General features: G+C 46.0%; 1 protein-coding gene across 4 annotated transcripts in view; it reads left to right on the top strand.

Annotated features, from left to right (window-relative positions):
* The first annotated feature begins 11392 nt into the window (after positions 1-11392).
* The window catches only part of GRIA1 (glutamate ionotropic receptor AMPA type subunit 1), a 301403-nt gene continuing 287863 nt past the window's right edge, over positions 11393-24932 (top strand). For all 4 annotated transcript variants that reach the window (XM_035727550.1, XM_035727549.1, XM_035727551.1 and 1 more), the window contains exons 1-2: positions 11393-11961; positions 14997-15134. In XM_035727550.1, the coding sequence (XP_035583443.1) occupies positions 11880-11961; positions 14997-15134 (220 nt within the window). In that variant the 5' untranslated portion in view covers positions 11393-11879. The remainder of the gene's footprint in view (positions 11962-14996; positions 15135-24932) is intronic.

The following is a 24932-nucleotide window of genomic DNA, read 5'->3' as shown; positions in this document are numbered from 1 at the left end:
TTTTTAAGATTTTATTTTATTATTTGACAGAGAGAGAGACAGTGAGAGAGGGAACACCAGCAGGGGAGTGGGAGAGGGAGAAGCAGGCTTCCCGCCAAGCAGCGAGCCCGATGAGGGGCTCAATTCCAGGATCCCGGGATCATGACCTGAGCTGAAGGCAGACGCTTAACGACTGAGCCACCCAGGCGCCCCCTCTGAGGTACTTTTATCCCCATTTTATGGATAGGCAAAAGGAGGCTCAGAGAGCTGAAGTACCTTGCCCAGGGTCACATGCTAATAAGCCTTTAGCTAGTCTTCCAATCCAAGCTTTATGACTCCGGAACTCATGTTCTAAATATTAGCGGGGAGAAAAGTTGATTATCGTGTGGGTTACATTTGGCAAACATGGCTTTGACACCTACTGTTACAGACTAACTTCTGGGCCATCTCCATAATGGTCAAAGTGTCCTTAAGAAATAATTCTAGTTACCTGTTGCTCCTGCTCACTCCAGAGGCAGAAGTCACAAGGCCCCTCCTCATTCTTCTTGGCAAGCTGTCCATTTCTTGTTTCAATGCTCCCGCCCCTGATGTGGCCACTCCTCCCGGTTCCCGCACTGTGTCCAGGATGTGCCGCAGGTCCTCCCTGAAGAGAGCACGCAGGAGCTAGACTTGGGGAGAAAGGCCATGGAGTGCTAGAATGGTCCTGGCCCCTGGGTGAGGAAGAGTGGCGCCACCCCGCGCATGCTGCGATGTCATCTCCGTCCCCGTAGGTCAGTGAGGCACCGGACCCCGACCGGGGACAGGGAGCTGGCAGACACCCTGGAGGCTGGGTCCAGCCTGCTGCTTCTTCCTCCACCGCTCCTGGATGCGCCTCCCAGGGAACAGGAGGAACTGGAACAGGTGTGCCTTCCCACCGTGGCCAAGCCCTCCTAGTGGCTTTTTTTTTTTTCCTTTCAAAGTGGGTGCCACACCCAGCGTGGAGCCCCGACCCTGAGATCAAGACCTGAGCTGAGATCAAGAGTCCAGCACTTAACTGACTGACCCTCCCGGGTCCCCCTCTAGAGGCTTTTCGAAGAGGAAATAGTTCAGGCCTCTGATACCTGGCTCTGCCCCATGAGCTCAGGCGTGGTGAAACCCCCTGAGCCACCTGCTTGACTTACTCCCGTTATTGTCTTTGATGTCAGAATGGAAGAAGTGCTTCTCTTGTGCTCTGGCTACTCAGTACATGCAATCTCACAGCGCGGGAGAGCAAGTGGCTTTGCTTCCCAGACAGTCCCCTGAGGCCCTCATTTTCAGGGCTCTAATCTTGGGCCAGGTCATTCTTCTCCCTGTGGCGAGGTCACCGCACCTAGCGATGGGCCATCTGCCCCTTGGACTGCCCCCGGAGGATGGCTTCAGAACTTGGAGAGGCTGAAGGTAAGTCTGAGAGGGGCCTTTGGGAGGCCCATGCAGGCATGACAATGCAGGAGGGGCTGGTCAGTTTTAGAGGGTGCAAAAGGAGGTTAACTATTCCTACTACTGGGGGGGTCTGGAGCAGGGGATCCACAAGGAGGAGGAAATGCTCTATAGTAGAAGGACCCTCTAATACTGTAAAGTGAAAGGGTTCATAGAGAAAGTATGATGATATTCTATATCCCGCCTTCCCCCAGAGCTTTCCAGTCTTGGGTTGTCGTGCCTTGCTTGACCATCACATACACACAAATAACCACAGCTCTACAGGTGCGTGGCGGAGGAGCACAGCTGCGGTGAAGGAGAGGGTTCCCTGAGCCCCGCTGTGGAGGACTTTGAAGCAGAGGGCTGGATGTCTGACATCCAGGAGAACCTACACCTTAGGCCATAGATCTTAACTGTCTTCTGCTTCTCAAGATGCCGGCCCTGCCAGAAGCTATCACAGAAAGCCCGAGTAGTTGTGCATATCCATATCAGAGGGAACACAGAAATCTCTAGGGCTGCCTCTTAGACTCTGCCTCCCCAGTTCTGCTTCTGTTCTGATTTCTCACTTCTGCCCTTTATTTGGATATCCTGATAACCCAGAACAGCGCTACCATATGATGATGGGACTGATCATCATGCACCTGCAGCGCATCCATTCTGGGGGTACACTGGCCGTGAGAACCTATCTTGGCTGCCAGACTAAATGGTGCAGCTGGTGGGGGTTATGTCATCCTAGTGTGTCTTGGTCTGACCCTACACTAGAGTTGAGGTTGGAGAAGTACATGTTCACATTTAACTTCCAGAGCAAAGCCAGGCACCAGTGGTTGGCACTGAGTGAGGATGGTCATTGCAGGGTGCTTCCAGATATCATTTGCTCTGGTGAAGCACTTTCATACCTACTTCATCCCTCTGGGGTTAGAGTACCACATTGCTCCCACAAACCATGGTACCTGCTGGTGTCAGGAAGGCGACTCTAGAGACCCCTCCCATTGAAAGAACTCTTGAGCCCTAGTTTGCCACATGATTTGAAGTCCTACTCTTGGTTTGAGTACAGGGAGTCCATGAGCTTCATGGCATCACTGACCCTGCCTGGGAACCTTATTGGAAGAGTTAGAGGCAGGAATCCCTGTCTTTTGCCTGATATCAAGGGCAGAGGGAAGGTGGAGTGGGGAGCATCGTGGGAAGCAGAAACTGGCAGCGTTAAATAGGAGGAAATGATCTGACTTGAGACCTGGTTCTACACCATGCACTGGTTGTGTGTCCTTAGGTTAGTGCTTTAGCTTCCTGAGTTAGTCTCATTAGTTGTTAAATAAAGAACTGCTAATATTGTTTCCACAGGGTTTGTTGAGGGAAAACATGGAGCTGAGTAGTGAATGGCAAAGGCTTTGAAGACTAATAGACCAAGGTGTGCCCTGCATAATGAGGCTTACCACAATGCTATGGGTTGTTAAGAGGATTGAGTGGTATAATGTGTATAAAGTACTTAGCACAGTGTGCTACATGTGATGGGAAGTGGTAGCTGCCATTAATGACATTATGTTATGGTCCTTGCTTTCCCCAAGGAGGCAGATTCCCTTCTATAATGCATGCCACCCTCTCTTCCAGTCTTCAAGAGCCGAGATGCTATTTCTGTTTGGCATAGGGAATGGAAACCATGGTAGAGAAGTGTGACCAGCTCAAGTTGGCAGGTATTGAGTTGGGTCACTGCGGATGTGAATCTATTCCAGTAGCACCATAGGATGGAAGAAGGATGGAGATAGGGAACAGGTAGTTCGGAGACTGCTCTATCTGAGGGGCCCATAAAAGGGGTAAACAGAGAAGTGAAGGAGGTAAATCCATAGTGAGGAGTAGAGGAGGGGGAGTTAAGTCGTATTTAGGGGATCTCTGTTAAGGACAATGGGGAAGTTTATACAGACTTTTGCCTGTTTATTCTCTTTGATTCTTGCCACTATCCAACTGTCAGGTAACATGCAGGCCAACTGTTTGACCCTCCTTGTCTGTTATGCTGAAATATCATCTCAGATGCATCTAGTAGAAAAATTACCACATGAGCAACGGGCTAGTGGGCAGATCATGTTCTCCAGGGACTCCCATCTGCCTCTTATAAAATATCAGTCTAACTTAGACCCTCTTCCTTGTGTTTCTATGGGCTGTAGTTTTGATCGCCATTCCTTGAACGCTTTAGATGAGCCTTGTGTCAGATTTCTCTCACTGTGACAGGACTTGATGAATACTCCCATGCAGTAGAGCTTGGGTTTCAAGTTCCTGATCTGCCACTATCTGCTGGATGACCCAGGGCTAACGACTTAGCCTTTCTGAGATCCTATTCTGTTTGTGAAATGAAGGTGTTGGGCTCCAGTGTCTCAAAGTCTCCTTCCAGCTTTCTACCTGCTTCTCTTCCACGTAAGAGATGTCCCACTCTTAGCTTTTTTTCGCCTTCTGCATGATTTTGTCTCTCTCAGAGTAATAAAGGAGAGGCTAAAGGTTAGGTAAGCAGCAAAATTTAATACGAGGAGTATGACAGTCAATTAGAATCATTTGTGTTTCGAGTCTCCTGAAAACTGATTAAAATCCCCCTTTGGCTGTGGAGGTGGGTGGGGACTACAGTAAGCACCATAATTACTGTTGGGCCTCAAAGAAGGCTACCAGATATGGGGAGAGAAACAGTTATTCAGTTTCTTTCTCAAGACACATTTGCTTTTTGAGGCAAACCCCAGTTTTGTTCATGCTTTCTAAATGGCTTCTTAGGGCCCCTTCCTGATAATTCTGTGTCTGAGCTACTACAGAAAGGTGTTTTGAGTATGAGGACTCACTGGGCCAGGTCATTGTTTGGCCATGTGTCCTGGGGCAAAGCCCTTTACCTTTCTGGAAGTATAGTGCACATTGTCAAGGGCCTGTGCAGTGCAAATTGACCAAATTGATGAGCATGGCCCTTGAGATAGTATGGGATGATGGTTAGGAGAACCAGCCTTGGAAACCAGGCAGATATGGATTGAAACCTCAGCCCTGCCTCTAACTAGCTATGCAAGCTTGGCAAGTAACTTAATCTCTCCAACACCCCCTTCTCCACCTGTAGTGAACCTGTAAATGGAATGATAAGGGTTCCTACTTTACAGGGTTGCTGTGAATATCACATGACATGTGGCAGATGTGTAGCCTGGCACATAGTAAATACTCAAAACTAACTCTCATTATATTATAGGCATGATTCATGCCCCCTAAGGGGCTGAAAATCCAGTGGGAGGAGCTAAGTTAAAATACCAGTTAAAAGCAGTGAGTGATAAGTAACACAGATATTCAGGGAGTCCACATGGGTATGGGAGGGCATTGCGGGGAAGATGGGAAATGAACAGGGTCTGAAAACATCAGAATGGTAAGGACCATCCATTCATTCTTTCACCAAGTTATGGAGAACTTACTTCTGTTAGAGACCATACCAAGTATTGGAGTGAACAAGATACATTATAATAATGGGCCAAATGATAAACAAATAAATATATGGTATATTTAAGTAGTAATAAACACTGCAAAGAAAAATGAAGCAGAGTAAGAGAAACAATAATCATGGCTGTAGGTGGGATAAAGTAAGTAAGAAACTTTCAAACAGAAGCCTGTATGAAACAAGAGAGGAAGCAATGTGCAGTTCTGTGGGAGGAGTTTCCCGGGCAGAAAGAGCAAGTGCAAAGGTCCTGAGTCAAACGGTGTTTAGTGCATCCACAGAACGATGAGAAGGCGAATGTGACTGGAGTAGACTGAACAAGGGAAGAAGAGTAGAGCAAATGGGGTTGAAGAGGCAGCCAGCAGCCAGAGTTTGGATTTTATTCTAAGAATGATGTGAAGCTTCTGGATATATAGGAGCTGGGGAGTGACAAAATCTGACTTCTGTTTTTTAAAGTTTCACTCTGGCTGCTGTACAGAAAACACATTATGTTGCCATGGTGGTTAGCAGGGTGGGGGAGGTAGAGAAGGAGTGGAAATGAGGTGTTGGTAAAGATTGCTGTGATCAGATGCGAGGTGAGGGGGGACGAATGGAGAGGTGGTGGGAAGTGGTAGATTCTGCTTGTTTTTCGAAAGCCCAGCCCATGAAGTTTGCTGATGGGTTCGGATGTGGAGTCCTCAGCTTGATGAGCCGGCGAGCGCAGGTGTCCTTGAGGGAGATGGAAGGAGTGAGGGGAGGAGCAGGCTGGGGGGCTTTAGAATCAGCAGTTTGTGTGTCCCTGAGAGACAGATGTTGTAGGGTGTGGGGAAGTGACACACAGGTAACGGAAGATTGGCCAACTGAACTACAGAAGATTTCAGAAGTAGCCTGGAACCGTGGGGAAGGCCGCCAGGGCCAGGATGCATCTGAACTCCAACCACTGGGCAAGAACGATGACGTTGCCCATTCCCTGCCCGTAACAGTCGGCATAGTCCTCACTGTGTGTTTGGAGATTTGTCAGGCCCTTTGCATACAGCGTGCCATTAACCCTCACACTAGCCTCAGGAAGTAGTCCCTCTTACAACCCCCGTTTCATAGACAAGCCACCGAGACAAAGGGGTGGCGTGGCTCATCCAAAATGATGCATCCAGTGAGGATGCTCTGAGAGTCTGGCTGTCTTGTCTGTAGACCAGAGCCTCTCGGGAGAGCCGTGGGATAGTCCTGCACCTTGGACAGCTGTCCTGGCGTGCATTGCCCGGGCCACCTTTCTGCAGGTACTGCTGGTCTGGAGGAATAGTCAGGGCCTCCGATTTCTACCAGTAACGATGGTGCTGCGTGGGAGCTTCCCCCTTGGAATAGACCTTTTTTTTTTTTCTTTTTTTTTCTTCAGGCATTGATCCTGCCCCAGGGTGTTTTCCAGAACTTGAACTGCTCCCTAATTACCTAGTAATACTGAGGGCTTATGAAAATGCTGTCATTTGTTTGAGAAGGGGAGGGAAGACGGAAAGAAGAAAAAAAAAAAAAAAGAAAGAAAGAAAATGCTCTGAAACCTGGCAGAACTCCAGGCCGGGTAATTACATTCTTCGGGGTGGTGTTCTCACCACACACAGTCTGTGGAGTATTTTGGGAGCTTTCTGTAGGAATTGTGCTAAAAACATGAAAAATATTATCATTATTATTTTTCTTCTACATCTTTTAAAACGGGGCCTTTATAAAGCCGCGGAGGCAGCCTCTCTCTGACTGCGTTTTTGCCAATTTGTTAGCTGTCAGCGATCTGTTCTCAGATCATAAATTTGATGGCTTCCCCCCCCCTTCCTTGAATTGTTTCACACTAGAAGCCTAAAATCTTCAAGCCAGAAGAGACCTTGGTAAAAGCCCCACATTTTACAGATTGAGATGCAAGCCCAGGGGAGGGGAAGGAACCTGCCGATCTCCACTGCAGGCCGAGAGCACAGGTCCTCCCAGACCCATCCCTTGTCCTTGTTCTTTCTCACTGGGTCCCTGCCCTCAAAGGGACTCACCGTGTCAGAGCCAGAACAGTCTATAGCCATGACCTAATCTAGTCTTGTCATTTTACAGGTGGGGAACAGAGGCCTAGAGATGAAATGGACTTGTCCCCCAAGTTGATGTTGCGTGGGTGGTTGGACCCTTGAGTCTACCTTCCATTGACCGAGAACTGGCACTCTGGGGCCCGTGGGCCAGCTCAAGCTCAGAGACACTTTCCTCTGCCCCCACCCTTTTTGTGCCCCTTGCAGGGAAGGTACACTTAATATTTTTAAAAAATCCTTATTTCTGCTTTCTCTTAAAAAACAACAACAACAACAAAAGACTATTTGGCCACATCGGGCCGATGGTTCCTTACAAGAATTGGCTGGCACTGAGGCCTTGCAACTACCTTTTGAAAGGTTACGCACCTTCTAGTTCACTTTGTGCTCATTGTTCTCTCCCCCACGTGGCTGATTTCATTCATTTTCTTCCTTGGCCCAAAGAGGCATTTGTATTTGAAATCCCTGCCCAACACCACACTCTTTGATTTGTGGTGTAAAACCAAAGCCAAAAAAATAAATCTTAGGCTATTTTGGCTATATGGTAATGAAACTTAAAGAATGCCAAAGAGGGACACCTGGGTGGCTCAGTGAGTTAAGCCTCTGCCTTCTATTCATGTCATGATCTCAGGGTCCTGGGATCAAGCCCTGCATTGGGCTCCTTGCTTGGTGGGGAACCTGCTTGCCCTCTGCCTGCCGCTCCCCCTGCTTGCGCTCACTTTCTCTGACAAATAAATAAATAAGATCTAAAAAAAAAAATAAAGAATGCCAAAGATATGAACCACGATAGGTCAAATTGATCTTAGGGGTAGATGCCATGCCATCTCTGGGGCTCAGTTTGAGCAGCATTACAAGGCCTGTCAACAGCCTGGAGTCCCTCCAGTAGATACACATCCATGTGGACTTGGAGGAACACTCATTTTCAGGTGTACTATTTTAAATGTGAAAAGTCTTGAAAGAATATGAATCTAGTCTTTTTCCAAAGTAATATGATGAAGGGGAAGACTAGGATCGGGGGCGTGGTGTCTAGTCCCAGGCGTGCCAGTTGCTATGTCCCCTAAGAAAGGTGTTTCAATCTCAGCACTGTTGATATTTTGGGCCAGATAGTTCTTTATTGTGGGGGGCTGTCCTATACATTGCAGGATGTTTAGCAGTATCCCTGGCCTCTACTCACAAGATGCCAGCCGCACCTGCCCAGTCATGAGAACCAAATATGTCTCCAGACATTGCCAAGTATCCTCTGGGGGAGAAAATCACTGCCAGTTGAGAACCACTATCTTAAGCTGACCAGCTAGGCACTCTGAGTTTTACTTCATCTGTAAAAGTAGGTTCTAATTCCTGTCCTTGTGGTTTTGGTGTGTGTGGGCGGGGGGGGGGGGAAAGAAATGAGATGATGGATGTGTAAGTATGGAAATCCCAGTGTGTGACATATTGGTCCTGGGTTTGGTTGCCATCAATCACAACAGACTATGGACAGTCAAGCCTTCCAAGCTTGATATTGGGGGTGGCAAATAGGCTTCAGAACTAATGGGGGAGACAGCATGATGTACTAATGACGGATGACATCAGAATAGGCTATTAAGGCAAGGTATGGTAGGTCAGCCCAGCCTTTGAGGCTAAGGAAATGAGGAAATCCCTTCCCACTCATGGCCAGTCTTTTCTTTCTTATGTACACTCCTGGTCATGTAAATATTGTCTTAAAAATGTCCCATCACTCCCCATTGCCTGCGAGAAATTCAGTGGCCTCCAACTCCTGACCATGACTGCTAGGTTTCACGTTCCCCACTCTCTCTTCCCAGTCTGCACACAGGTGCCAGGCTCCCAGAGTATACGGTGTCCTCTCCTGCCTCCAGCCCTTGCAGGTGCTCTTCCTTTGGATCATGTGTCTTCCCTCCGCCTTCACTTTCTGCCTTTTGAAGCCTTGCTGGCTCCCCATGGTTGCTTCCTTCTTTGCTCCCCCAGAGTTGTGTTTACATCTCTATCAAGCACGAGTCATGGTCTGCTTTGGATGACAGATGGCAGGATTCATCTATCTTCCTCCTCTACTATATTCACCTGCCTGGAGGCGGAAACTGTGTCATATTCCTTTCTATATCCCCCAGCCCGTGACATCCTATGGGATACAGAGTAGGTTCTCCACCCATATTTGAAGAGAATTTCCAAGATAAATAGTTGAACCTAAACATAATTTGACCTAGATGCTCAAGTTTGAAATATGTAAGCTCCATGTTTATTTTTTTAATATTTTTTTTAAAGATTTTTTATTTATCTGACAGAGAGAGAGACAGCGAGAGAGGGAACACAAGCAGGGGGAAGTGGGAGAGGGAGAAGCAGGCTTCCAGCCGAGCAGAGAGCCCGATGCGGGGCTTGATCCCAGGACCCTGAGATCATGACCTGAGCCAAAGGCAGATGCTTAACGACTGAGCCACCCGGGCGCCCCAGCTCCGTGTTTATTTAGTCATTGAACAACTATGTATTTAATAGGCCAAGGGGAGCCATTGACCATATTTGAGCAAAGCAATGTCATAGTTAGAGCTATATTTTAGGAAAACCTATCTGACTATAGGATTTCTAATGATCATAGAAAATGCATGGTTTTGACTCCTTAAAGCACCCTTCCCCCAAAGTAAGCAAAACAAATCTTAACTATTACAGATAGGCATTGAGGTTTTGCTAATTAATCCTTGTAAGGGACTTTGAGATCTTCCTCTGAAAGGTGACAGAGAAGTGTGAAGCTTTCAGTGACAGCCTAATTATTATTATTACCAGGCACAAAGTTCGGGGAACTTAAAAGATCCCCAGGTACCATTCAGAATAGCAAGAGACAAAAATATGCAAATGGAGAAATTATATTATAAGAAGGAATCCTGGCATTACAGACTCCTAATGTTGTCAGGGACCTTAGAGGTCTTTCGTGATCTGTTCTTTCACCTCAAGCTGATGCTTACACACTCCCTCTAGAATGTTCTTGCTCAATACTTTCTGCCATTAGAGTCTGAGGGTTAAGAGCTTGGGCCTCAGGGTAGAGTTTCCTGTGTTCAAATCCTCATTCTCTTCCTTGTTAGTAGTGGCAACTTGGGGAAATTACTAGGTCTCAGTTTCTTTATCTGTAAAATGGGGGTGAGTTTATCTACTACAGGCATCACTGTAAAATTAAGTGATGTGTGCACATTGCCTGGCACATGATAAACGAATAAACACTTGCATTAAAAATCACTTGAGCTAATTAATAGATGTGAAAGTGTGAAGGAAATTAGAAACCATCTGACCTCCAGGTCGTTCCTACTTTTGGAGCTCCGTCAAACATGGTGAGCTACTTCTTGCAAATTCCAGCCCTCGTAGCGTCCTGTGAGTGTGTGTAATTGAGCAGTCTTGGTGAAGGAAGCGAGGAGCCTTGGGAAGAAATGGCCTAGTCAAATGCCAAAGCAAAATCAGGTCTGTTCTTTCTAATTATGGACAGGTAGAACTTTCCTTTTCCTGTGTCATCATCTGTTGGGTGGGAGTTCTGACCAGGGTCGTGGGTCAATTGGTAACACCCAGAACATTCAAGTTCATAGGATGGACCATATGTTGGTCCTGAGGGTCCAGACTCCATCTTAGTACGTCTGTATTTTTATGATTTAGTCCACAGAGCCTCCGGTTTTTCATCTGTAAAATAAGGGTGGTGGCTACTTCACAGGGCTGGTGTGAGGAGAGAGTGAGGTCACACTGTAAAGCTGTTTCAGAAACTGCAAAGTGCTCTGTGATGGTTCGTGACTGTCACTTTGCAGCCCACACTATTTCCCTGAACACAGTTGTTCTCTCTACAGGTTATTTCAGTGGAAGCTCCAGTCCAGGAGGGTCTGTGGAGTTCTCGTTTACATTGGACATGACCAGCATCCAGAGATAACTGAAAGAAGCCTGAATCTTCTCACTAGAATCCCTGCAAAATGACTCATGTAATTGCTCTAAGTATCCTTAGCCTTTGTTGTACACCCACACGATTCTGATGCTATAGACTCCAGTGGCATGCAGGAGAAGTGGGAAGGGGGCCCGTTTTAAATGCCTAGGATTCAGAAGGGACCACCAAGTCCCACTTGTAAAAGCAGGCAGGGACTGCCAAATGTCCAAGCCAAGGCACCTGCCAATCACTCCAGACCCTCTGGTTTGCCTTTCTGTCGTTCCTCCCATTAGGGAGGAAAAGGTTTATTTTCCTTTAAAGCTCCTAGGAGGGATTTCTAGGGTCTTCCCCCTTAGGAATTAGTTGTAGGAATAATTGGGCCAGTGGAGTGCAGGAGATATATCCAGCACAGCCCGTGCGCTCCTAGAAAAAGTGACCTAGATCAAGCAGCGGGTGGATGGAGGACTATTGTGGGGACCCCCTGCCACCTACTGACTTACAGCTGAACCCACATTTCCAGTAGCATCTGTGGGGCCGGGAGCTGGGGGAGGGGGCAGAGAGAACTGGGGGAGGCGGGGGAGGGTGATGGGGACCGGGCTGTTCCTTTCAGGACCAGGCTCCCTGTGTCATCCCCCCCCCCAGCCTCCTCCACTCCCCATCTGCACACACAAGAGAGGCGAAGGTGAGGACTGGGAGACAGGGGGTGGTAGGGAGAGGAGGTCAGCCATGTACTTGAGCTGGCTCAGTTGGGTATTAGCGCCACCCGAGTTTGCAGCCTGTGTGAGTGTGAGGGGGAGAGCGAGAGCAAGGGAGGGAGAGAGAGGCAGGCTGTGAGAGGAGAGAGGAGAGGGGGAGCAAGCGCTCCGCCAGCATGAGGACAGGCTTCTCTTTTCCGTGCTCAGTTAATCTGGCTGTCAGTTGGTGTTAACGCTGCCGTTTAAGTGCTCGGATTCCAAGGGAAACAGACAAACCTCCCAGAAGGAAAGAAGGAAGCAAGCAAGGAAGGCAGGAACTGCAGGAGGAAAAGAACAGGCAGAACAGAGAGAGGAATCAAGGGAAGGGGGGGGAAATACCAAATCTATGACTGGACCTGGGCTTCTTTTTCGCCAATGCAAAAAGGAATATGCAGCACATTTTTGCCTTCTTCTGCACCGGTTTCCTAGGCGCGGTAGTAGGTGCCAATTTCCCCAACAATATCCAGATCGGTGAGTGAGAGGGGCAGCCTGGGGAGGGACTTTCTGGGTCTGGCAAGGGTTTTTTTTTGGGGGGGGGTGTTGTCTGTGTCCCCCAACCCCCCCTCCCCCCGCTAGGGACTGTGCTTGGATAGAAAGCTAGGTGATGATGGAAGGCAGACTTGGACCGCCAGCAGGGGAGGGGGCTTCTCTTGATCAGATGAGGGGCAGAGGGAAGTGTGCACACACATACACATACAAACACAGCTCCACACACACCACTCACACTCTAGGCATGAGCATGTGAAATGGAGGAACCACTGCTTTGAAAGAAAGAAAATTCAGGCTGTAGCGAGGAGGAGGAAAGAGGTGGTGGGTGTCTAAAGGAGTTCACTCCATTGCTTGATAGATGGTGTCTGATTTCATTTATTTATATATATATATATATATATTTATATATATATATATATATATATATATATATACGTGTGTGGTGTATTTCTGTGTGTGGTTAGGTATTAAATATGCACATATGTATTTAACTGACTGAGGGGATGATTTCTTGGCTGGGGGAGGGAAAAGAGACCCTCTGAAAGAAGGAGTGTAGGGTGCTGGGTTTATTGCAGCCCCTGAAATAATGCCAGGAGGCCCCCAGTCCAAGTCAAGGGGGGCTCTCATTCCTGCCCTGGACAGCCCCAGCTGCCTTCTGTCTGCTGTCTGCCATGCTGGGCTGGTGGTCCCCAATCCCCCGATCCTGGAACTTCGTAGTCTGCCTAGCTTCCTTTCCTTGCCCCCTCCTCTTAGATGTTCCATCCACAGACATTGTCTACCTTTTACACATACAAACACACACGGACACGTTTCCCTTCCCTCCCCTTAGCTGTCCTCATCACTAGGCTCTATCCTCTCAACTTAAAGGCAGGTTTCAACATGCTTTTTGTTCCCCATTTCCCCCTCCTGGTTGTCATGCTTCTGAAAGGACCCCTCACCCTCCCTGTGTTTGTGGGGCAGCTGATAGATACTGCTCCTCCTCATAATAATGGGTGAAAGCAAAACAATAGGAGCAATAACACCAGTAACAATGCCTGTCCACAAGGGCTCGGGGCTTCAGGGTGACCAGCGTTCCAGTGCTGTGTGTGTCCCGGAATGGAGCTAGCTGCTTTGCTCGGAGGCATCTTGGATGGTTTGGGTTCTGTTTTCTCTCCCTCGTAGGGACATAGCTCCACTGGGGAAAGTTCCTGTTACTGGTAGTTTTGTGTTCTTTGTGTGAGTGTGTGTTTGTGGGGGGATATGGTACAGGTCCTGTTTTGCTGGGCACACATGTGCTGCAGTACCAGGCTCTTTCCGCCTCTCCAGCACGCTGGCTCCCAGGGTGGTTGGAACAGCCGTGGAGTAACTTGCTTTGTTTCCTGACACCTGTTAAACTATATTCCGAAGTGTGTCTGTGTATATGTGTTAGTGCCTTACACGCAAAACAAAACTTCCTGCCTCGCGAGACACTTCCTTTGCAGCCCCATCTGTAGCCGCCTACCTCCCCACCCCCACCCCTCTCTTTCATTCATTAGGGAGGAGGCAGGGGACAGGGAAGTGTTTGGGGTGTGGTCACCTGGGGGTTGGGGAGGGAGGGTGGAGCATCAGAATCCAGCAGGAGTTTTTTGTTTTTACTCTTTAAAATGGAGGCATATGAACATGTGTAAATCACTTTCTCTTATGTGTAGCATTGTTTATGTTGCTACTGATGCATTGCCCATACTCTGCTGATTGGAAATGCTTGTCTTGAGATATGTGGACTTGCTTTCTCCAAGTGTATTTGTGTATAGCACTATGGGTATAAACGCGTGGAGGTAGTTTGTGTTTTGTGTACGTGTATATGATATGTTCGCCCATGTATCTCTGCAGATTTTTCATCATATTTAGCCCCAACTTATTTGTTCAACTGGGAGAACCATTATTTGTTTTCAAATAAAAGGTCGAAACATTAAATTCCAGAACAAATGCTGAAAATATCACTGCCATCAGGTAGTACTTGATTCTACTTGTACAATAGCTAATAAAAGCTTTACAGTCCATTTATTGGTTCTTAAAAACAAACACATACCCACTGTATAAGAAGTTATAAGTACATTACGTTGGGACTGTGATTCCTGTTGAATCTGAAATAAACTTCTGTGTAAACATTCATTATAGTTCAGTCTCTGGAAATAGCTGATTCTAATCCATAGGAATGGAATTTAATTCATTTTACATGTCCACAGTAAATACAAAGGTAAGCCATGTACTTTTGCTTGTTGGGACTAGAGCCCCAACAGGCACCTTTGTTATGCTTTTCACTAGAATAGAATGTTCATACCCTCTTGACATTCTTAAACCCCTACATCCTTGAAGTCCAGGGTTCTACCATGCAAATATACACCAGGGCAATCTCTTATGTAACAAGCCATTCCCAAGTAGCTGGGATCATGAGTGTCAAAGAGGAAGCAGAATGTTTGTAAAAATCCAGGGTTTTCAGAAGAAATGAGTAATATACCTCAGAGGTGATAGAATAGTTAAATTGCATTCAGGTCTTGCCAGGTCAAAGACCAAAAATGTCAAAGCAAAGGGTGACAGTGCTGAAGAAGCCCACAGGGTCCCAGTGCTAGACTTTCCCCTGCAACATTTGTTCCTGCTACTTCCAGTAAGGCTCTCTAGTGAGGAATGGGTCCAATACAGGAAAAATTAGACACAACGAGGGTTTATGTGCACACAAGAGCCTAGGCCACCTGGATGGTTACAGGAAGGAGGAGGAAGAGAAATGCTGTTCTCCTGTTTTCTCTGACCTGATCTGGGTTGAGGAATGAACAGCCAAATGTTTGGGCAGAGTGGTAGAGGCCCTTGTCACATAAAAGCTCATCTGTGGAAGTTTAAGCCTCCATGTCCACTTGAGTCTATTTGAACTCCCCTCCCCACCACTGAAGGCTAAAACTAGTGGGTTTGGCATGGAGAGACGAAAAGGGCCCATTTGGGGTGGGCTGTTGGGGGATTAAACCTGCCTCTAACTCAGACACCATGTTGCATTTTCTTTCCCGTAGGGGGATTATTTCCAAACCAGCAGTCACAGGAACATGCCGCTTTTAGATTTGCTTTGTCACAACTCACAGAGCCCCCAAAGCTGCTCCCCCAGATTGATATTGTGAACATCAGTGACAGCTTTGAGATGACCTATAGATGTAAGTAATTGCTGCTATTCCTGACATTTCTTTCTGCGATCGACCAATGAAAGGAGGGCCTGTGAGTGGGTGGTAGTGTCGCAAAAACCGCTTGAGTTGTCGTTCGTCTTCATAAGATAAAGCCCTCCAAGAAAAATTTCTAGGGCCTTTTGAGTGATTCTATCAGTTGGTATTTTACATCCTGGAATGCTTTAGAAAATGGGTCTGCTTTTTCACTGTCAGCTAACTTTAAATGCCAGTATGATGGGCGCTTGGGTTGACTGCCTCTTCCCTACCTTGGCAAAGGTTTTCTTCTTCAGCTGAGAGAGTTTCACACATGAGAAACTTCTAAGAGATACAGAATTAAAGTTTCTGACTTGGGAAATGTGATTTAAAATGCTTACGCCTTTCCTGTGCACAAGTTAAAAGGAGAAAGTACACCTGTATTTGATTAGAAAGGGTATGTGACAAGTTGTCTATCTGGTTCCCCACTTTGGGAAATGGCCCGTAACTATTGTAAAGTTGGTGCCTTGATTATTTCCAAAATGCTTTGAAGTGATTGATTGCTTAAGACATAGTTTGTTGGACAGCCTTTGAGAGGTGACCTCAAGAAGGAAAAGGAAGAGAGAAGTCTCTGACATATGAATTGAATACATAAGAAAATATGGGCAACAAACACCGTTTTGAGTTTTTCTGACAACTAGGACTGAAAAGGAAATCTGTGTGGTTGCATGATTGCTATTTGATGACAGATGGAAGCATAAAAATTAATCAGTAGAGACATTTTCCCTTCAGGGATTAAGCTCAAGTGGGGAATTTATGGCATGGAGGTGTGAGCTGAATGGGCAAGAACAATTGGAGACCCCCAACTGGATTAAATTTGCACCATAGGCTTTGTGTGCCCCTGTGGACTTGGTGACTTCTACTGAGCTTTGCATAGTCAAAGACATAGATCACATTTCCTTCATCTCTTTCCCACATTCCCTCATGGTGGGCTCTCAGTGGTTTGAACTGAATGTGCATGATGCACTGAAAGCTCATTATGCATTGAAAGCTCATACTGAGAATTTGGAATTCTCCCTATCCCTAAGACCACTCATAAGAGAAGATAATGTTCATACAAATTCCAAGAATTACAATTATACCAGATTCCACTTATTGAGGATTTACTGTGTGTTGAGAACTAGGACAAGTATTTTATAGACAATTACATTAGCATTTATTATCACTTATTGAGCATCACAAAGGCCCCTGCAACGTACTAATTTTCACGTGTTAGCTGATTTAATCCTCACAGGCACCTTAAGGGGGGGGCACTATGAGTGGAGGAAACTGAGGAAACTTCTGTTTAGGAAACTGAGGCTACACCAAGTTATATAACTTGCCCAGGGTTGCCCAAGAAGTAAATGGTGGTCCTGTGACCCCACGGTCCATGTTCCTGGCACTGTGATAGATATACTGTTTCTTATAGTAGCCTGATCAATTCTGCTTAGATTACCCAAGAAGAAAAAGGGAGTTTTCAGAGACTTTTAAGGCAGTGACTTGATAAAGCACCTAAGGAGAAAAGCTTATAGTGCTTCAAATTATAACTGTGATTTTACACAGGAGTGGCCCATTGAATAAATAAAATAGCAATTTTGCATTTTGGTAATGCTGAGGTTGAAAATCTTGTCTACTGTGTTACTCACTATCGTTAAAAAAGAGCTGGAGTTTAATTGTTGAGGTCTGTGTTCTGTGAAACCATCTCCCTGGAAAGCTGAATAATGTTGAATAGGTAACTTCCATTCCTTTTGATATGGCTTAGACTAGGGTCTTTGAAGGGAGGATTTGGGTGTGGGCATCAACATATCTAAAAACCGCCTATGATTATGCATAATATTTTGCATTTATATGCATATGCTAATTTATTTACTGAGGAGCGGCTCCATAGCTTTTGTCATACTCTCAAAGGGGTCCATTACTCAAGAAGGATTACTTGCTTAAGGAATCAGGAAAAATAAATGGCTGGTGTGCGTATTCACTCATACTGCTGAGAATTGTCTACAGCAGAGCTTGGTGGAATGAGATGTTAACTGCTGTCCTAGTGTCAAGATGTTGACTGGCAGGACAAGATAATAAAAGACAAAAAAAAATAGGAAATGTTCTGTGGCAAAAGGTGGTGCTTCTGTATTGTTATCTTAACTACCTAGCACTTGATCTGTAATAGGGTTGTTGGCCATTTACTGGGGAGATTGAAATACAATACACAGTGTTACCCATTGTGGTTAGTGAACCTGGAGTGAATGGATCTGGGTTCTTGAACTTGATTCCTGCCATATACCAGTGTACAGGTTTCCGTTAATTTGGCCATTCTTTAAATGTTTCTTCAATGCTATGAACTGAGATGGACCCTGGAAAAACAGAGATGATAAAAGGCCCTTGCTTTCAAGTAGCTTTTGGTCCAGTGGGGAATGTTGCTGTGGGGATTGTCTCAGAAGCAATAATACTATCTTGTGCTTAGATTTTTATCTTTTTCTCTTTAGCTCCAAGATCAGAGCCAGTACTGGACAATTTGGGTGGCAGTGGAAGCATTGTAATTCCCAGCCTGCCTGGGAGATTCTCTGTTAGCTTTTATATGATGCCAGGAAACCTTTTGGGGCTATGGTCTCTATGGTCCGTTGGCTTAGGAAAACTGTACATCTGTACAGTGAGTACATCTGTATTCATTCCCGATTTGAATTGAGTAAAAAATGTCAAAGACAGTAGACAGGTTTTCGGTGAACTACATTAACTAATCATTATGGAAGACCAAGAAAAGCATCTTACTCAGGTTTAATTTCATGTGCTCTTTTGAAATCTGGACTAGTAGTTACCTTAAATTAACTGCCTCAGTCTTACCTCCAGAAAATAACTAAATATTTGGTTTTCTTTTTTTTTTTTAATTTTATTTATTTATTTAGAGAGAGAGAGTGTGCATAGGGGGAGGGGCAGAGGGAGAGAGAATCTCAAGCAGACTCCCCACTGAGCATGGAGCCCTACACACGGCTTGATACCAGGACCCTGAGATCATGACCTGAGCCGAGATCAAGAGTGGACGCCCAACTAAATGAACCACCCAGGCACCTCACTAAATATTTGTTTTTCATAATTTTTGCTGTTATTTGGTTTTTTTCCAGCCCACTTTGCTATTCACTGTCCCTCCACCAGAGGGTAGAGAAGGGAAGGGAGAGGAAGTATAACAGGAGCTATTCCTGCTGGAAGTCTTGGCATCAGGGATTCCAGAGGCAAAGTGATGCTTGTAGGGTAGGGGATGCAGGGAAGATGGAAGAAGAGTACTGCTAACCCCAGCAGCCAAGGTGAGAGTGCCGTATGTCCTTTTCATTCAAGCTTCCTTGCTCTCCTTGTCTGCAGTCAAGGGATAAAATCACTGAATCAGCAAATGCGTTATGTTCTCCTCTGAGCATTCGTCCAAGCCTAGAGGGGCAGGAGTTGAGACTGTCCATAGAGATAGTAGTTACTGACCAGCTATCCAGCCTATCTTGGTGCCTTTGTGGTAGGTATAAATAAAAGGACAGATGAGATGCAGATCGGGGTTTCTGTGAGAGGTGTGAGGAGCAGTTACAACTTAATTCTTACCTTTTCATTCATTCATGCTACACATATATGCCGAAGGCCTAACTTTATTCCTAGTGCCATACCAGGTTCTAGGAATATAATGGCCAACAAAGAAGACACAGTCTTTTTCCTAGGGAGGGTTACAGTTTAGCCAGAAGGATCTCAATCTTCAGTGCATATAAAATTCACCCAGGGAGCTTATATAAAGCAAGACTCAGGGATGGATTCTGGACTTAATGAGTAAGAATATTCAAGAGCTGGCCCTGTGGGGATTCCGTAGTAGTTGGTATAGGGATCACACTTTGAGAAACGCTTCAATCTAAAAAGCTTTCCATTGCCTTAGCAAGCATGTTTGAGCCCTTAATCAAGCCCAGACATGGTATTAAGCACTAGAAGCACAGACAACAGTTAAGACATCTTCCCTGCCTGTAGGACTTTATCCCTAGTGAGGCTGACAGTTCTGTAAAGAGAAAATTAAAATACAATATTGTGTTGGAACAGCAATTTGTAGGGAGTGTTAAAGATGCCCTAAGGAGTGGGCGTGACTCCTCAGAGGGTGGTGGTAGAATCGAGTCTCCATGATAAACAGAAGCTTTCCAGGAGGATGGGGTAAGGGGGAAGATGGGGGTGAAGCAGGTGTGTTCTGGGCAGAGGGAATGACAGATGCAAAGGAAAAGAAGATAACTTTCCTGTGTTACTCTTTTGCTCTGGCCTCTGTGGCATTCCAGGCTGGGCCTCTCATCCATTTGTCCAATACTGCAGAAGGGGTCCCCCAATGGCCATCCATAAGCTAGGTGCAGCGCAATATTTAAGATTCATGGAATTTCACATCAAAATTTGGGTATCTTAGGTCTCTGAAAATTTTAAAAGATGTGGCAATATTGGATCTGACATCTCTGTGGCCCCAATTTGGCTTGGATAGAGGTGGGAGTATTCCATCTAGATGGTTTCTTTCCCAACCAGCCCATTTCTCTCATTTTATTTAGCTGCCTGGCTCCTGGAAGCATTGCGTTTTCAAGCCCCAGTTGGTTTGTCCTGCACTGTTGCCTTGATGTATGTTTATAGGTCAACTCTACCACCAGAATGTGAAACACTGGCCGGAAAGGTCATGTATATCTATTGTTCAGTGTTGCTGAGAACACCCAGCAAAGGGCTATACCCCTAATACGAATGAACAAATATCTCCAGGAGTCAGGGAATCACACAGCATAAAGATGCTGAGAGCCAGGATGCCTGGGTGGCTCAGCTGGTTAAACCTCCAAGTCTTGGTTTGGGCTCAGGTCATAGTCTCAAGGTTGTGGGATCAAGCCCTGCATTGGGCTCCATGCTCAGCATGGGGTCTGCTGGAGATTCTTCCCCTGTCCATCCGCCCTGCCATCTCCCACTCGTGCTCTCTCTCTCAAATAAATAAATAAAATCTTAAAAAAAAAAAAAAAAAACCAAGATGCTGAGAGCCTAAACGGCAATCAGGTGGGGGCCAGTTGCCTAATTATAGTGGGTTTCCCTCTGTTATAGACCCACTGTGGAAGCCCGAGGGGGATCTAGCCAGACTTTAGGCATGGATAGCAGACAGGTGGCATCTTAGCTCTTGCCTAAGAGTCCCTCATCATTTTTAGAGTTGCAGACTAATAGTCCAGTGAATTTAAAATGCACAGTGTTTTTTAAAATACGGCATAAAAATCCAGATTTCTGGCTTTTCTAAAAGAAACTTAGGGCATCAGGCAACCCTGGACCTACATTCCTACTAAACTTCTCTTGTCTAGAGCTGAGAAGGGCTGTCCCCCCCTTTTTTTTTTAAGATTTTATTTATTTATTTGACAGAGAGACAGCAAGAGAGGGAACACAAGCAGGGGGAGTGGGAAGGGAGAAGCAGGCTTTCTGCCAAGCAGGGAGCCCGATGTGGGACTCGATCCCAGGACCCTGGGATCATGACCTGAGCTAAAGGTGGATGCTTCACCAACTGAGCCACCCAGGTGCCCCCCCCCCCTTTTTTTAAAGATTTAATTTACTTGAGAGAGAGAGAGAGAGACAGCATGAGCAGGGGGAGGGGCAGGGGAAGAGGGAGAAGCAGGCTCCCCTGCTCAGCAGGGAAACCAATGTGGGACTCCATCCCAGGACGCTGAGATCATGATCTGAGCCGAAGTCAGACACTTAACCGACTGAGCCACCCAGGCGCCCCAGTGCTGTCCTCCTTAAGCATAAGGCATAAACTCTCCAGTTTACCCGTCTTTAGCACTCCCTTTTGTACACATGGCCAGTGTAACAAAATTACGGGGCTTGCCCAGGCACGTAAGCAAGCCAGTCTGCTCACACCCAATTTATATCCTTCAGCACCTGTCATTTCATTATTTCATTCAAATAATATCTCTTCTTCATTCTATAACTAATAGTAGAGGACACAAAAGGTGTATAACTTTTGCTCTCAAAAAATTTGTAAATAATAATGAAGAGAAGACCAGCTGGTGCTGGGTAAACAAAGATCATTTCAGAGACCTACCATGTGACAGATACCTCACATGTGTTGTCTTTTTTTTTTTTTAAAGATTTTATTTATTTATTTGAGAGAGAGAATGAGAGAGAGAGAGAGAGAGAGAGCACGAGAGGGTCAGAGGGAGAAGCAGACTCCCTGCTGAGCAGGGAGCCCGATGCGGGACTCGATCCTGGGACTCCAGGATCATGACCTGAGCCGAAGGCAGTCGCTTAACCAACTGAGCCACCCAGGCACCCTCACATGTGTTGTCTTTGAGTTTTATAACAATCCTGAAAAATCATTATCCCCATTTTGTAGATGATGCTATGGAGACTGAGCAAGAGTAAGTGTCTTCCCCATATTCTACAGTGGAGAAAGGCTGAGCCAATATTTGAAGTCAGCTTTGGGGACTCCCAAAACTCAGTGGGCTTTCCCCCTTCCAAAATGCATTAGTCTAGGGACACAGAAAAGAAAAAGAGCAGTAGAAGAGTCCAACACAGGAAGTGCCCCAATGAAGTTTATGATTCAGGGTTAAGAGCTAAGACTTCTGAGGCAGAGCATGGCTGTGGATAATAAGCAAGACTCCTGGGGAGGTTGAGCAGGCCCTGAAAGGTGCAGCATGTGTTTATGGTTGTGAGGTGGAGAGTTCAGAGGTGGTCTCTTGCATCCACCCTGTGCTCTCGGTTAAATGGCAGATGTCTGTGTTTCTCTGGTGGATGTTACAAATCTGACTGTGGCTTCTCCATCTTCACCCCTGCCTTCACTTTAAGACGTGGAGGCATCAGCTTGAGTCTGTTTTTCACTCTGGGTTTTTTTTATAATATTGATAATCATAAGCTTCTTTGTGCTGAGGTTTGTGAACATTGCTTCCTCTGACTAGTTTGAAGACTCTGAAATCAGTGAGATTACTGTTCTCCTCTCAGACACTCAAGATAAATGGTTAAGATTCATTCATTTGTCCATTCCTTCAAAACATTATTATTGCCCTCCGTGGAGCCTATGTACCGTTACTGCCCCCTTGCACACCCTAGCAGACCACAGTCATTGACTACAGAATTCTTTCCCACTAAATATAGACATGGCCTTAAATTCTTTTTCTCTTTTCTTTCTTTTTCCTCCCTCCCTCTTTCTTCTCTTTTCTCTTTTTTCTTTTCTTCCTTCCTTCCCTCCCTCCCTCCCTCCTTTTCTTTTCTTTTTTCTTTTCCTTTCCTTGCTTTGTTCTTTTTTCTTTCTCATCATAGCATTCCAGGCAGCTACTACAAATTGCTGAGTTGAAATTGATGCAAGAGATAAAATCCATTTACCACGACAAGGCATTACACTAGGAATAGAGGAAAATAAAATGCATTAGGCATTGATTCTCCCTTTAAGGGGCTCAGGTTCTTATTAAAGAGGAAATAGGCGTGCACAAAAAACCTGATATAAGGGAGAGGTTCTCTCTCTTTCTTTCCTAATATGTCCCCCTCCCCCCCACACACACACACACCAAGTTTGAGGCAGTGAAAAGTATGTGAATTGGGATTTAAAGACATGGGTTCAAATTTTGGACTATCACCTGGAAACTCTCCTGTGTGTGACTTTGGAAAAGCATCACCACTCCAACCTTATTTATAAAATAAAGCTCAGATGATTTCTAAAAGTTCCTCTAGGGCTATATTTCTATGGTGAGAGTATATGGAAAACTCAGGGACAAACTGTTTAGAAAAGAAGCTCTTGTATCAGCCACTAGTTCGACTGAGAATCTAAGGAAAGCTCTGAACTTTCCCCCACCGTGTTATACATCCGGGCTACATTTTGTATGCCAGGGCAAGAGCACTAAGCCTCCCATTGGGTCTCAGGTGCATTCATTCAATATTCAACAAGTATTTATGGAGCACTTACTACTGTGAATGAAAACAGAAGGCAGCCCTGTGCTCATGGAGCTTACCAGCTAATGAGAGATGCAGATTTTAGTCAAATAATTGTACAGATGAGTATATCATTATAGGTTGTGATAAAGATGTGAAAGAAAGACCCATGATTCAATGGAAGCATATTACAAAGGATTCAGCTCTGGGCACAGGGATGAATAGGTGTTTGAGCTGAGAACTGAAGGCTTTTAGTGATGTGGTGCTTGGAACAGGAGGCATATTCTAGAAGCTTCCTGGGCAGAAGCCTGAGAAGAGGGGAAGTGAGGGATGAGGGGAGTGGGGGGCTGGAAAGGATGGCAGGGGCTAGGCCTTGTGGGCCCTGTTACAGGTTTTGATCTTTAGCCCAAGAGCTGTGGGAAGCCCACTGAAGGGTTTTAAGCAGAGAAGTGTCATGTTCAGATTCCTGTTTTCTCACCAGGAATCAGATGCTCAAGAGCACTTTGCCACTTTCATGTTCCCTGAAGACTTTCTGCTTATGTAGCAATGATCTTTGTGCCTTTACTCCTGTTGCCAATTTGGGATGAAGCCTGGCAGATGGGCAGAGGGCTGGGGACAGATGCTGAGGGGATGGGGAAGCTGACAACTGGGTGTAGGGGTAAATTGTTGTGTGTGCTCCGTGGCGTGCTCGTGGGTGTGCTCATGGGGACTGGAGGCTGATCCAGCACAGGGCTGGTAAGCTTGGGCATGCAAGTGAGGACCCAGCTGGAGTCCCCACTTACTTCATCAGCAGGAACCTTGATCTGCAGTCAAACTGGACAACTCAATGCTGTTTCTTCCACTTGCACCTGCAAACTTTTCCTTCCATGTTCCCCTGTTGAAATTCTGTCCTTCTGGTTAGTCCTAGCCCTTGTATCACCTTCTCCAGGAAGCCTTCCTTGCTTTTCCATGTTCACACCCTCCTCCTCTGCCCCTTGGTCCTTTGTACCTTCCCCAGAGCAGCTGTCACACGTAGCGCTGGGGTTTAGTCACCAGGACCCTCGTCTTATCTGACCAACTGGTCTAAGCAACTTGGGAGCAGTGGCTGCATTTCTTTAGCTTTTTATCACAGTGTCCACCACAGAATAGTGTTCAGTGAGGCTAGTTGAATGAATGAATGCATAGCTGTGTATTATGTAACATTGGGGCAGCAGTGAGAATAAGCCCGAATTCCTGCCATTTATGGGGGTTGTGCTTTAATATTATGAGTTCCGAGAGTTCCAGTAGGCTGCATTGTAAATTCCTGTGGAAGGCTATGACAACTAGAAAGTGTTGCTAGAAAGTGATAGTTGTAAGCCCAATCAAAAGCTCAGTCTGGGTCCTTCTGGACCGTTGTCAGTAAGGGTCCTAGATAAGGTATAAGACTCCACTTTCTAGATCAAGGATTTCCGGTTCAAGGCCTGGCTGTGCCACTGTGGCCTTGTATGGCTTGGACAAGTCAGTTCTATTTTTCTGAACCTCAGTTTCTTTCAAGTGAAGGAAATAATCCTATCAATGACATGTGGTTATTATGAGAAGGAACAAATGATGGTTGATTTCAAATCAACTTTCCACTCAATGCAATATGATGAGACAGCTACTTTTATTCTCCCTTTTCCCCAGGTGAGAAACCTGAGCTCTCAGAGGGAGTGAGCAGGGGCAGTGGCCTGTGTGTGTCTAGTTCCATCCCTAGACATCTGCAGTCTGGGAGGGCTTTCTTCATTCCACGGACGGCTGTGTCTACTGCTCTTGTGTGGACCCTGTAGTTTCCCTCCCGTGGCAGGGGCCTGCTTCCCTGCTATCAGGGCTTGCTGCTTTAGTCACATAGCCCTCTGTGCTTTCAAGTGGCCTGTGCTGCTCCATGGCACCTGCAGTAAAGGTGTGCAGTGC

Source organism: Zalophus californianus, chromosome 5 (genome assembly GCF_009762305.2).
Source record: "Zalophus californianus isolate mZalCal1 chromosome 5, mZalCal1.pri.v2, whole genome shotgun sequence".
Lineage (NCBI taxonomy): Eukaryota > Metazoa > Chordata > Mammalia > Carnivora > Otariidae > Zalophus > Zalophus californianus.
This window is presented reverse-complemented; position numbering and strand designations above follow the sequence as displayed.